The 12492-nt window shown below is 42.6% G+C and overlaps 1 protein-coding gene across 17 annotated transcripts in view; it reads right to left on the bottom strand.

The window, feature by feature from the left end:
- ptprsa (protein tyrosine phosphatase receptor type Sa) overlaps positions 1 to 12492 on the bottom strand; it is a 178756-nt gene that overhangs the window by 33776 nt on the left and 132488 nt on the right. For 9 of the 17 annotated variants that reach the window (XM_031859728.1, XM_031859727.1, XM_031859735.1 and 6 more), the window contains 8 exons: positions 8902 to 9492; positions 7773 to 7867; positions 7148 to 7398; positions 6791 to 6878; positions 5525 to 5734; positions 5091 to 5254; positions 3521 to 3532; positions 3078 to 3193 (listed from right to left, as the gene is read on the bottom strand). In XM_031859728.1, coding sequence (XP_031715588.1) covers positions 3078 to 3193; positions 3521 to 3532; positions 5091 to 5254; positions 5525 to 5734; positions 6791 to 6878; positions 7148 to 7398; positions 7773 to 7867; positions 8902 to 9492 — 1527 coding nt within the window. The remainder of the gene's footprint in view (positions 1 to 3077; positions 3194 to 3520; positions 3533 to 5090; positions 5255 to 5524; positions 5735 to 6790; positions 6879 to 7147; positions 7399 to 7772; positions 7868 to 8901; positions 9493 to 12492) is intronic. The other 8 variants (XM_031859731.1, XM_031859736.1, XM_031859742.1 and 5 more) reach the window with 2 other exon arrangements.

Here is a 12492-nt window from a genome sequence, read left to right as displayed (position 1 = left end):
ATACAGTATATATATATATATATATATATATAAATTGTCATTGTTATAGTTGATCATCTTTTCACGAAAGTCGTAAAAAGAGAAAAAGAGAAAAGACCGACACAAAAAATATGAGAGAGAGAATCGAGTACTTGTAGCAAAAGGGGGGCTTGATAGACAGTAGATATCCACTCAGTCGTGCTGCTTCGTTACTTTGGCCCCATTTGACAATTAAACCCCGGGCACCAATGGAGATAATGACAAAACGAGCCACTCTGCGCCCCAAGGAGTTATGGGATGTCACTGTCAGGCTGTCACATGACCTACAGGCTTCAAAGCAGAAACGCACAAGCACACACACGCAATGTACACACTCTCTGTGAAACGCATTGGCCGAGCTTAGCTTATAGGAAGCCTAATCGAAAACATATTTTTGTTCCCCAGCACTAGGGGTCACTGAGCACACATTGCCAATGCGGCATATGCTCCGCTGGACAGAAGAGGCCGTGGATAAGTGCACTGGGAGTATGCTCATTTGAACAATGGTCGCTATTAGCTGATGGGGATGTTCACAAATGCTCACCGGCCCACTTAATTGGGCTAAAACGTCCATTCAAATTAAATTCCTCGGGTGCGGAGATAACGACATCGTCCAATTCTGCGGAACAACGACAGGGCTGTCGGATGAGAAGGCTTTTCATATACAGTATAAAGAGCACTCTCAGCAGGCTTTGGTGAACATTATGTGAGAGTCAGATTGTAACAAGAGATTCTATAATTTAAGGAACGAAGGAGGACAGTCGAGGGTACAGTTGAAAGTGCTGGAAGTCAGAGAGACAAATCCCAGGAATGGCCAATAAAACCTCGTCATTGCTGAACCACTGATCGGGCTCTGAATTGAATATCAGGCAAGATAAAGATGAGGAGAAGAAAATTGAACTTCCAATTATGCAGAAGCAGGTTTCAGCATCTCCTTTCATACTCGTGTCTCTCATGTAAATAAGTCTCTTTTTTTTTCCAAGATACAAACTCAGGCAACATGACTGGGCTACCAAAGAAGATAAAGAGAAATGCTCCATTTTGAAATCTGAGCCCTTTGATGGAGCAGAGACTGGCCGTGGATGACGGATGGATAATTGAGAGACAACTGGGAGACAGAAAGACGGAGGGAAGAGAAAGGGAGTAGAAACGAGGGAACACAAGATGGAGGTGTTTATTCTTTTAAGCCATTGGCTTGGGCAGGTGAGAACATTTGAAATACAGCGCAAGTTTTTCAAAATGTCTCTCATTATTCGGTCAAATTAAGACCTTGAAGAAAGAATATAATCCAAACCATCTAGTGGAAAACTAACAATGGAGGTAACTCACCTCTAATATGTTTGGATGTTTCCAAAACTGGAAATGTGCTGCTTGTAAACCCATGTCACTTTTATATATATCTGGTTTTTGATTTTTTTAAACAAATCATGGCTTAGTATTGGCATTGGGAACTTAATTGAATCATATACAACATACAGAAAAAAAGCAAACTATAATTCAGACCAATTACAACAAACTGTAGATCGCATTGTGGCCTAGATAACAGAAGGCTAAATAACAGAAAGACAGACCGATAGATAATGGGTTTGAAGAAGGAGGCAGGAGGAAGATGGAGAAGCCTTAGAGAATGAGTTTGGGATCGAATGTGCTCTGTTGTTAACACCAGGCTTTATCTCGGATGAAAACCAGACGGAAAGTGAGACAGAAGAGAAAGCAGGTCAAAACCCAGGATAACCTAAAAACAGGATTTGTTTTCAACATAGAAAGTCCAAAAACAGACATCATTCTCTAACTGTTTGTTATTCATAAATGGCTAATTGTTACATGAGGACATGGCGCACACACACATACATGGCTTGCAGGTAGTTATGGAAGGCACATAATGTCAAACAGAATGACGTGGGAGTACTTCACGGACATATATGCGGCAGCATGAATTCAAATTTGAAGTTGCATCATGTGCGAATAGTTCATCTCTGTGTAGGCGGTACGCATGTGTGTGCCAGTCTTACAATCAGCTTTCACTATATAAGTTATGTGTTTATTAAAACCGATAACTGCACACGTTTTGTCTGACATGGGTAAAACATGTTCACTGTAAAATAAGAATGTGTTAAAAAGGAAGGTCTTCTGCAGGTGTGTGTCTTTATTTGCTTCATGAAATAGCAGTTGGCCAATATGAGCTTTTGACAGCCAATAACGGTTTTGTGGGATTAGAGCAGGTGCTAACGAACATTATTTGCCAAATTTCAAAATTTGCTTTCCATTTCAGTAGGTTGCAAAAATGAGGATTTTGAAGTTCCTGCAAAACTTTGTTGTTCGGAGGATAAAAACTTGAAATTGCATTACAGCGGCCTCCATGAATTTGTATGGAGGTAAGTAGCTTCTTCAAATTCTGTTCTTTTTCTACAACTCTGAAACCTTTGGACTGGCCTGATGTTGTACTCACTACTGGCATTGCAAAGACAACAGACATAAGTCTCCACTGTCTTAGAATGCGAATCCAATTAAGCCAAGAAAGCACAAACCGTTGTTGGATGTTTTGCAGGCCAGTTTTTATCCAACAATCAAAAGCAGTTATTTGGAGGTGTAAATAAAGAACATTAACTATTGCTATCTCAATAATCCATGATGTACTCGTAATGCAGAGCTATTTGTGCTTTTACTTTCCTATTTATTTTGTCGTTAAGGGGGGCCGCTGGGTGAAAACGCTTAGACTACGTTGAACAGGTGTATCCAAAATCTCTAGTCAGTCTCTCGTAACACAATGTTGTATTAACCCACGACCCAAGCTGTAAAATACCAGTTTTCCTTAAAGGCAAAACTAGGAAGGTCTCTTTGCAAGATTGACAGGCTGTCACACCTACAGCTCCTTCACATCTTTGATATCGTCAGCGACAATTAAAATCTATTTTCTACAGAAAGTCCAATGTGGACAAATTCGGCCAAACATGTTGTGAATACAGTATACCTGTTAAACTACACCTACAGAGGTTGCTCAATTTTACAATGAGACCGTTCATGTTCCTCAGTGTATGTGTTGTGTGTCCTTCCTGTACCTGGAGTTTGGAAGTTGATGCGTCTCATCTCCACAGGGTCTGTAGGGTGGTGGGGTGTAATGTCTGCGTTGTTCAGCAGACATTTCGTGCGCGGCTCTGACTCTTTTCTCTTGCGGCTGGAAAGCAAGACAAACAAAGAGTGGAAAGAGGGGACAACGTACAACAAAAAACAACAACTTTTAGTGAGCAGTTGATCAAGCAAAACAGTTACTACTCTTACTAATGATGATACGTAAACAACTCAGCAACTCCAACTGACTGACAATGCAGCGGGTCAAGAAACGCTTGAGTGAAACCCAATCAAAAACAGGTGAGCTGAAAAAATCTCTGTATCAGGTGCGGAAAATTCTCCTTCACCTTCACTAATTAAAGGCATTGTTTTTGCTGCGGCAGGCTATTTTGTCTTCCCCTGTATAAGGCAATAAAGTACGGCTAAACCTTACCTGTCAGGTTTGCTGTTTCCAGAGAAAGCAATAGGAGTCAAATAAATATATAAAGATGGTGAAAACACAACACACAAGGAGAAAGGGAGAGGGGGGAGGCAAGAAGAGAGATAAATCAATAGAGAGCAGTTTAAAATTCACAGGGGTCGCTGCTGGGCTCGCAAAATGCGAGATAAAGCTCATCAGCATTTGGAGGTGAGTGCATGCGTGTGTGTGTGTGTGTGTGTGTGTGTGTGCACATGTATCAGTGTGTGAGAACAAGTGAGTGTGTGTTCAATAAAATGTGCAAGTAAGTGCATATATTGGTGAGCCTGTGTCTGGGTGCCTATTTACGCGTGTGTGCATGTGTGTGTGTGTGTGTGTGTGTGTGTGTGTGTGTGTGTGAGGGTGCAGATATAGATAGGTAAGGGGAATGTCAGGGCCAAGGGCAGACCCGGAAAACACTATTCACCAGGGAGAGATTGAGAGGGAGATGGGAGAGTGAGGGGGACAGAAAGAGAAGAGAGAACAGAGAGAGAGAGAGATCCAAGGAGAGATGTTACTCTCCCTAACCACAAAGACTGACCTAAGGCAAGGTCAGACAGTCAAGGATCATCTGACAGTAGCAATCTGTACTTGTGTTGCTCACACCAGCCCCCCGTGAAATAAGTCAGGGATCTTCCCTGGTATGTAAGGCAACCCTCTCCAGTCACTGAGACCTAAGCTACAACTAACTGTAAAATAAAGTGGGGAAATATTAACTGTAGACGGATGTTTGGAAGTACATTTATTTAGACAGGAGGAGAGCTGTTGTTGTTCATTAGGCATAAATGCAGAGCTTGATTTCCACTACTAGAAAATAGGGTCACTCACTCCTGAAAAATTATTAATAACATAAATCTAACAATAACTTTAAGGAGCATTATTTCCTGAAGAAATAGGTATTTCTGTGACACCCCTCGATTGGTAGATTGTAGCATTCTTAGTTCAGCTGTTGAGCACCATCTCAAGGAATCTCCTCCTCTCTCCTTTCTCCAACCACCTCAATTCCCCCAACCATCTTTTTTCACAAGAAAAGCTCTTTCATATTTACATGCAACAATGTTGTGGGTTTTTTTTTTTAAAACATGCTTAATACAGAATACAGCCCACCCCCTTTCAACATGCTCCCTAACATGCAATTATTTTCCAACAGCCCAATTCCCCTGTAACACTGTAAATAACTTGTTCAACATCAAAAGACAGGAACATGTTCATTATGTGTTGCTGGAATTAGAAAGAACACTGAGATTTACCCTGATTCAGTTAAAACATGGATTGCAGTTATATTGCTTGTGTAAAGGAGTGGGTGGAGCAAGGCACCAACGATGCAAAGCTAAAGGGCTCAATTCCCTGGTACCTTGACAAGAAAATGGTTGTAAAAGTTTCCAGAATAAAGCATTTTATACTGGCCACACACTACAAAAATAGCAGTGCCTTGTATACAAACCCTGAGTGTTATTGTCTATCATTTGATGTTGAACAATGTTATTTTAAACCGCAAGGTCCAACTGCATTCTTCACAAAAACTACAATTCCCAAACCAACTCACTTTTTATATAGGAGAATGGCAATGACGATGCATATGATGAAGACCACGGCGAGGACTGGGCCCACCACCCATATGAGTCCGTCACCAGTCTCTACTTGCAGGGGTTCCATTTCCATCTTGGGAGTCATCACCGTGTCGGTATAAGGGCTGGTAGCAAACATTTTCTGAACAGAAAGATCAGGGAGAAGTTTACATAGCACTTTAAAAACACAGTCCAAGTTACAGCGTGGTATATGCACAAGATGAACGAAATTCAGTGACTTAGCGGCAGAAACTGGACAAAAATGAAATGTGTTAGATTCAGATGAGCAAACCTGAAGTGAACTACTACTAAATGAACGGAAGTGAATTATTAAATCCACTCCGACAAAAAAGCAATTGACTAAAAGTAAGTCAACTGAACTGTGTTGAACTGAGCTAAACTAGTAACTCACCCCAGTGGCATTGAGTTCAGCCAACAGGAAGAAGACATACTCCTGGCCAGGTTCAAGAGGCTTGTTCTCACAGCTGCTGTGGCGGTAGTCGGATCCCACCGTGAAGCTGGAGGGCAGCTGCCTGAAGCAGGCTGTGATGTAGGGCTTCCTCTGGTCCAGCTGAGCTAGCTGACGGCGTGAACGTCGCTTTGGGGTCACCTCCCGCAACAGCTGATTGATGAAAAACGGGCATTAGTTTGCCTCTGCTTTTTTATGTGTTCATTTTGGTATCCTCTAGGTATCCCCTCATTGCAGTTCCTGTTGACAACAAGCTACGTCTGGGCTCATAATGTTTTCTGATGCTGTCAAATGTTTGTTTAAAATCTGCAGTGTTTTGTAGACAACAGATTAAAAAGACCAAGGGAGGCAGATGCTTCCAATGATGAAAAAAGAGAAACACACAAAATAACATGAGATCAGTAAGTCAAGCCTTTAATTCTGAGAACTATTAGAGTATATGTATGTGGTATGGTGAATAAATTAAGAAACTATTCAACCCCCACAAATACATATTTGCAATGTGGCAGGATTACAGGTTATCACATTTTTCCAATAAATAAAGCACTTTCTTTTCTGCACAATAACGAACTGAACTAACAAAGACCAAAGAAAACGGAGTAGAGGTAACTGCACCCTTAGATTCAAACAGCTGCTAAGTCTCTGGCAATGTTCCATCTAACCAGGCTCCAACAACCCCCCCTCCCCAACATCCAACCCCTCTCATTCATTTCAAACTGCAGACAGAGGCAGGCACTAAGCAGAGGAAATGTGTGTAATCCCAAATCCAATAGGGATGGTTGCTGTTGATCTGGCGCTCAAGGTGACCTGGAGCTATGGTAAGATGGTAAGAGTGGGAGAGGACTGTGTAATTCTCTCTCTGCTGCATGCTTGGGGGGGATGAATTAGCATAGCTGAGATGTACTTATGTTTGTGTTGTGTGTGCCCATGTCTGGTACATGGTGTGCACAGTACAATTTGCCCAGCATATCCAACTGTCATTACCCAAACAAGTGTCTCTTGAATCCCTCCCTAGAAACACACAGTTTTGCCAGTAGAGCGAGAGGAATATAGTTTCTTCAAAAAAGAATGTATTACTGACGTTTTGAAGTAGCATCTACCTATTAAATATGCCTACGTATGCTCTGTTTGACCCGGTATACACAATTAACCTAATCATTTATTTTGTGCCCGAAAAGGCTCACATCTTTTGCTTTTAAAATATCTTACCTCTTCCATGTCCATCTCATCTGGGTTCTTCAGGTTTTTGACAGATCCTGAGGTCCTCTTAAGTGGCACCACAACCACATAGAAGTTCCTGGAAACACAGCACCAAAGTAAATTAAAGCATTTGTCACATGGTTGACAGGAAAATGAAGTAAAAATTCAATACTTGCGAGTGGTTGAGCAAAGTGTCTCAGAAATCCTAAAGCTTAATCTCCAATTCCAACATCTCAGACATCTTGAGATCGCAATCCATATTACATCGGATCTCAAACATCTCAAGACTTAAACCTAAATACCCCAACCCTCAAAGATAATTCAGACAGAGCCTGCAGAACCCATCTTTCAGAAAGCTTTACTCACTTGACATCCTTGGTATCGACCGGTGGGAAGGACATGGTGAGAATGTTGTCGGGCTCAGCATAGATGTCCAGCTTGGGTTTCTTGAGCAGGATGAGAGGTGCGGTCTTGGCAACCACACGGTGTCTTGGTCCACCGTCAATGCTTTCTTGGCAGGTCACCCTGAACTCGTAGGTGGTGTTGTGCTTTAGCCCAGTGACGAGAACCCTCATCTGCCTGGCATCCACATCCATCTTTTGACGGTTGTACTCAATCTACAGATAGTAGATGGTCCAGACATGTAATCGATAATTGGTAGGAGGGATAGTTGGATGCATGATCGTGGTGGTAGGTCAATACATTGGTGGTGTAATAGACAGGTAAGAATGCATGTGCATTGTGGTGATTACATGAGTCAAGAAATGGGTATGTTGGAAATAAGAATGATTGGGAGTTGAATTAATGCACGGAAATAAACAAATGCACTAAAACATGGCACTAGTGTAAAATCAAGCTATTTTCAATTTCAGACCAACAGATGAAAATCACTTCTAAATTTTAGAGATGGATTTTAAGGGATGATTTTTACATTAATACGTAACTGAGCGGACAGTTAAAAGTCTTTTATTTTGCCCTACATTAAACTCACCGTGCATTTGTATGGAGACCTGCTTTCAGAGAACTTCCATGCAATGACTACTGTGGTTTTGGTGGCCCACTTGACAGTGAAATTCTTTGGAACATCTGTTGAGTTGACAAATGCAAGAAAAAAACCAAAAAAAAGACAGAGCAACTTTAGTAACTTGAACATGTAGAGAGACCAAGGAAAGAGAAACAAAAGAAGAACCTTTGGTTTAAATAATAAAAGCTCTTGTTCCCCTGCAACGTTCCTTTGGGTTGGAGAGTGAGTGTAACGGTGAGCTGCGATTGGTTGTGAGAACGGCAACTGCCATTGGTTAAGACACACAGCACGTAAGACTCATGGATGACAAACCCATGGAGCACAAGGGTGTACCCACTGGCTAGCCATCATGGGCAGTGCCAACCCATCTCAACACTGTCTTTGAACCCATGACCACTTGAGGATTAACAACTGACCTATGTGGTCCCAGTGCCAACTGTTCCTACGCCTCCACTGAGTCTGGGTTGACACTGCCAATGTGCTGCCAGGCGGGCATAGAGACAGACTCAAAACACAGCATGCCAACAGTCCTTAGCAGTGCATCTGGGGGATGCCATGCCACAAACTGTCCTACTAAGGGACAGAGGAAGGGGAAAAGAGGAATTAGGAAAGGAAAGGGGTGAGGGGGAGGATATCTCAAAACAAACCCAAAACCCAAAATAAAATAAAGAACTTTCCGTCATTTTCTTAGAATAGTCTAAACATACTCTTGGAGTGACTTGATTTGACTGAGGTCCTACCTTGATTGCAAACTGAGGATGTGAGATGGCTTTAGCTGCGTGAGTGTGCTTGGCAAAGGGCTGCAAGGATGACTGACAGGAGTGTCTGACCAAACAGCACTTACCTTGATATTTTAGGCTGCTCCCCTCTTTCCCAAATGACTGACTATAACTTACTGACTTGGCTTTACCTTGTTTGGGTTAGTGAAGTGAGTATCCCACGGCAAACTATTTTAATATCAATCTTTTCTCGTTCTTGAGGAGAAGTGGAGATGGTTGAAGGAGGGGGTGGCTTAGTTTTGATTTTTGTGTTTTTTTTTTTTGCCAATTTCCAACCCCCTGCCAACCGGGTTGGAGAAGAAACAGACAAGTCCTACCTGGATCAAAGGCCACCGTCCGATACTGGATAGGCGGGCTGTAGGGCCCTGGACCTACAATGGTGTGCGCACGTATTTTCACATCGTACGCCGAGTTCGGTTTGAGGCTGTTGAGAACATAGCTGGACTGGCTGGGGGGAAAGCGGAGCTCCAGCGGTGCTCCTCCTGTACCGGCTTCCTTATAGGCCAACGTGTACTCTGTGATTACCCCGTTTCTCTCCGCCAGCACGGGAGGAGACCAGGACAGCCGCACTGAGCAGCATGTCACGTTGGAACCCTCATCAATTTGAGGGTATCCCCCTGGCGTCTTCTCGGGCACACTGAGTTCTACCAAAGCCTCTTCCCCAAAGCCCCCCCTGCTCTTGGCGGAAACTTTAAAGAGATAAGTGGCCCCCCGGTGAATGTTGCCCACAGAGTACTGTCGTTCTTGGGGAGCAAATTCCAGTGTGGCCAAAGGAGAGACATCTTTCCGGCCAAACTGGAGCCGGTAACCCTGCAGGTCCATGCCATTGGTGAGATCTGGAGGGTCCCAGCGAACCACAGCTGATGTTTCTGAGTCCTGTGCCACCGACAGATAGGGAAGACCAGGCACTGTACAGACAAAGAAATAAAACAAATCTTAGTTTCTATGCTTTCCAGTTATATAAAGATGAATAAGTGACAGGCTTTAATACTATACATGTAGATATTTATCACAAACTGAACCGACACCAGGGATACTACAGCTGTAGCTGTATTGAGGAAACTACTAGTACTTTTCACAAGGCAAACACCACTTTTGTTATCCTATTCCTGTAGGGTCACTTGAAAAAAAACAAAAAATCTGTTCTGCTGACGCATTATTTAGCGTTTAGCAAACAAATACCTGCATTAGACCTGTGCAATTATACTGTAAGAGTGGACATGGACTGCCAAAACATGACTATAGCAAATGTAAACAGAGTACAGAATCTGCACTTCAGTCATAATTGTAATTTCAACCATCCATCAGATCCATCCACCCTAACAAACTGAGTCAGGTTGAGTTGGATGGAGACGTCGAAGATCCTCAGAGACTCTAAATTCTTGAGTGATCGCTGGACCATTACCATTTCATGATACATGTAAGCTCCAGCCAAAATTGGTACTGCAAAGCATCACTAAAACTTTAAGCAGAGAACAGTGCCTCTTTCAGCTGTAAGAGTCATCTCTTGTTGTAAAATGGATGATCTACACTCGGGGTCTAGACACCATTCTTCAGAGTGGCCCAGTTTTGGTGCTCTTATGGATGACAAACATCTCATCTTAACTCTCCCTTTAAGGCCCCATCCGTGGGATGGAGGCTGCAGCAGTTATGGGAAGCCTTCAGTTTCAAGTTGCCGTCAAAGCTCTGTGAGAGATGAGTGTTGCTGATTCACACTTGAGCCCCCATCTCTCTGTAAACAGATTCCATCTTTGACTCGCTCATCTACGTCCCTCTTTTTTTTCAGAAATACAATACTTTGGATTCATAATAGTAAGCGGGCACTTACTATGCAAAGTGAAATCACGGTTCTGAGCAGTGAAGACAATGCGGAAGTGCCTTAAACTTGCATTCATATTAATAGCCAGCAGGGGTGACTTCTCTGGTTGCAAAAGGAAGTCTAATGGTAAAGAAGTCTATCTAAGTCTACCATTGTAAACACGAGTGTATGGTCTCAATCACAAGTCTTCTTCATTACAGCATGACGTTCATTTTGTAAAGTATGGTCCCATTACAGAGTAAAATAAACAATAAAGCAGGGTATGCTTTAGGGCGAGCTACATTGTGATTGACAAGTTGCTAGGGGCAGCAGGAACGAACTCAAAGGAAACTTAACCAAACTTTTTCTGGGGTCTCAGATTATTTATTTTGTTTGGCCGACAACTGAGAAAAATTGACTGACAATCTTTCAGGGAACAACTTTCCATCGTATATTTGAGTTGGTCAATTTGAGTCAAGTGATATCTGAGAAATTCTACTGAACAGAAAATCTTAATGAATAAATTCTATTGATTTTTCTAAGCCAGGGTGTGTTTTTTCGTGTGCTGGAGGTCTTTTTCTTCTTATCTAGCATCTGCTACCACCAATCTCCTTATTTATTTAGTGAATTTGAGAATAAAGTGAATCTGACACCAAAATGAATGGAAATATCTTGGATTTAAAACATTTATAACAACGCATAACGATACATTTATAAACAAATACGGGATCAGCATTATAGCTGAAAGGTTACATATCACAAAAGTGTTACACCCGGATGAATGATATAAACAACAATGACAGTTTATTAACCATTATCAATTTAATTTCATGCCTCTGTATGAGATTGTGAGACCATTCGTGAGAAGATTGGCAATCTCTGTATATTTCTGATTCAAAAAGCTTGCCAAGTGGGTCGGCAAACTGGGTCGGCAGCAAATTGGTTTGCCCTGGCAGTGAGAGCTTTCTCAGCATAAATTAAAAACGCTGAATAAGCCGAATACAAATTATTAACTCTATTTCAAATGTGTAGCATCAATTTCATCATTATCGTAAGCAGCTGCTATTATGGATACATTTGCCTTCTTCATCACTATACATCCAGTTTATTAACCGTTACTGTACATGCATTCATATTGCAGCATCTATTTGGGCCTTTTTTCTTACAGTTTTTGTCTTATGTACATCTGCTTGTGTGTATCTTTGTGCATAATGGGCAGTGTGCATGTGTTGATGTGTGTGATGGTATACAGTAGGTTGGGCAGCCAGCTCCAGCACACCCTTCCACCTGCACACAGAGCTCTTTGGCTTTTTGCCCAGTATGGACTTAAAGTAATTTGGAGGAGCCAACATTAGTCTGAGGCAAACGTACGTCTTCTCAGTGGAATAGTATCATTTTCCGTGTGTGTGTGTCTGTGTACATGTACCTACATATAGCATGTGTTCCTGCGGCAAGATGCAGGTCATAATGTACGCGTAGTGAACCACACACACACAAAGCAATCCACTCTACACAGTCCACTCCCTTTGCTCGTATTGTTCATTTCCGTTTGCTAATGGTCTTCTTTCTGAGGGTTGTTGCGAGAGGAAGACGGGGGTTTGGTGGGTGGATGGTGGCTAGTCGGCTGAGTCTTTGCCGGTAATGGAAAGGCGGGGGCGCCGAGTGTTGGGTGAGACGAATGCTCCTAATACTCTCTGGGTACATACTATAGCTCAGCTTGGTGTCATTTAAAAGCCCACTCTGCCTTCATGTTCACCGCTAATCAAGGAAATAGAATCAGAGATAATGATCCTGTGTGTGTGTGTGTGTGCGTGGGTTTTCCATTCTAAATTTCTGTGCTTCGCTTCTAACCTCAACAGGTTCCCGAATGCATCCATTACAACCTTTGTGGCCCTGGAACTCTTTTATTATTTGTACATTTAACAGTGCACACTGGGAAGAGGGATCACAAGTACTGAGCCAGCAGATTGGTGTTGGGAGGAGGTGGGGTTGTTCGTGGTGTGCACAGTGTATTTGTTTGAGTTTGTGTGTAAGTGTGCTGCTACAGGTGATGAGAGAGAGAACCAGGGCATGGTAAGCGGGGGGGGGGGGGGGGGGGGGGGGGGGGGGG

This window comes from Anarrhichthys ocellatus, unplaced genomic scaffold (assembly GCF_004355925.1).
Source record: "Anarrhichthys ocellatus isolate YVR2014 unplaced genomic scaffold, GSC_Weel_1.0 scaffold22, whole genome shotgun sequence".
NCBI lineage: Eukaryota > Metazoa > Chordata > Actinopteri > Perciformes > Anarhichadidae > Anarrhichthys > Anarrhichthys ocellatus.
Note: the sequence above shows the minus strand (reverse complement) of the source record. Positions and strands in the feature narration are given on the sequence as shown.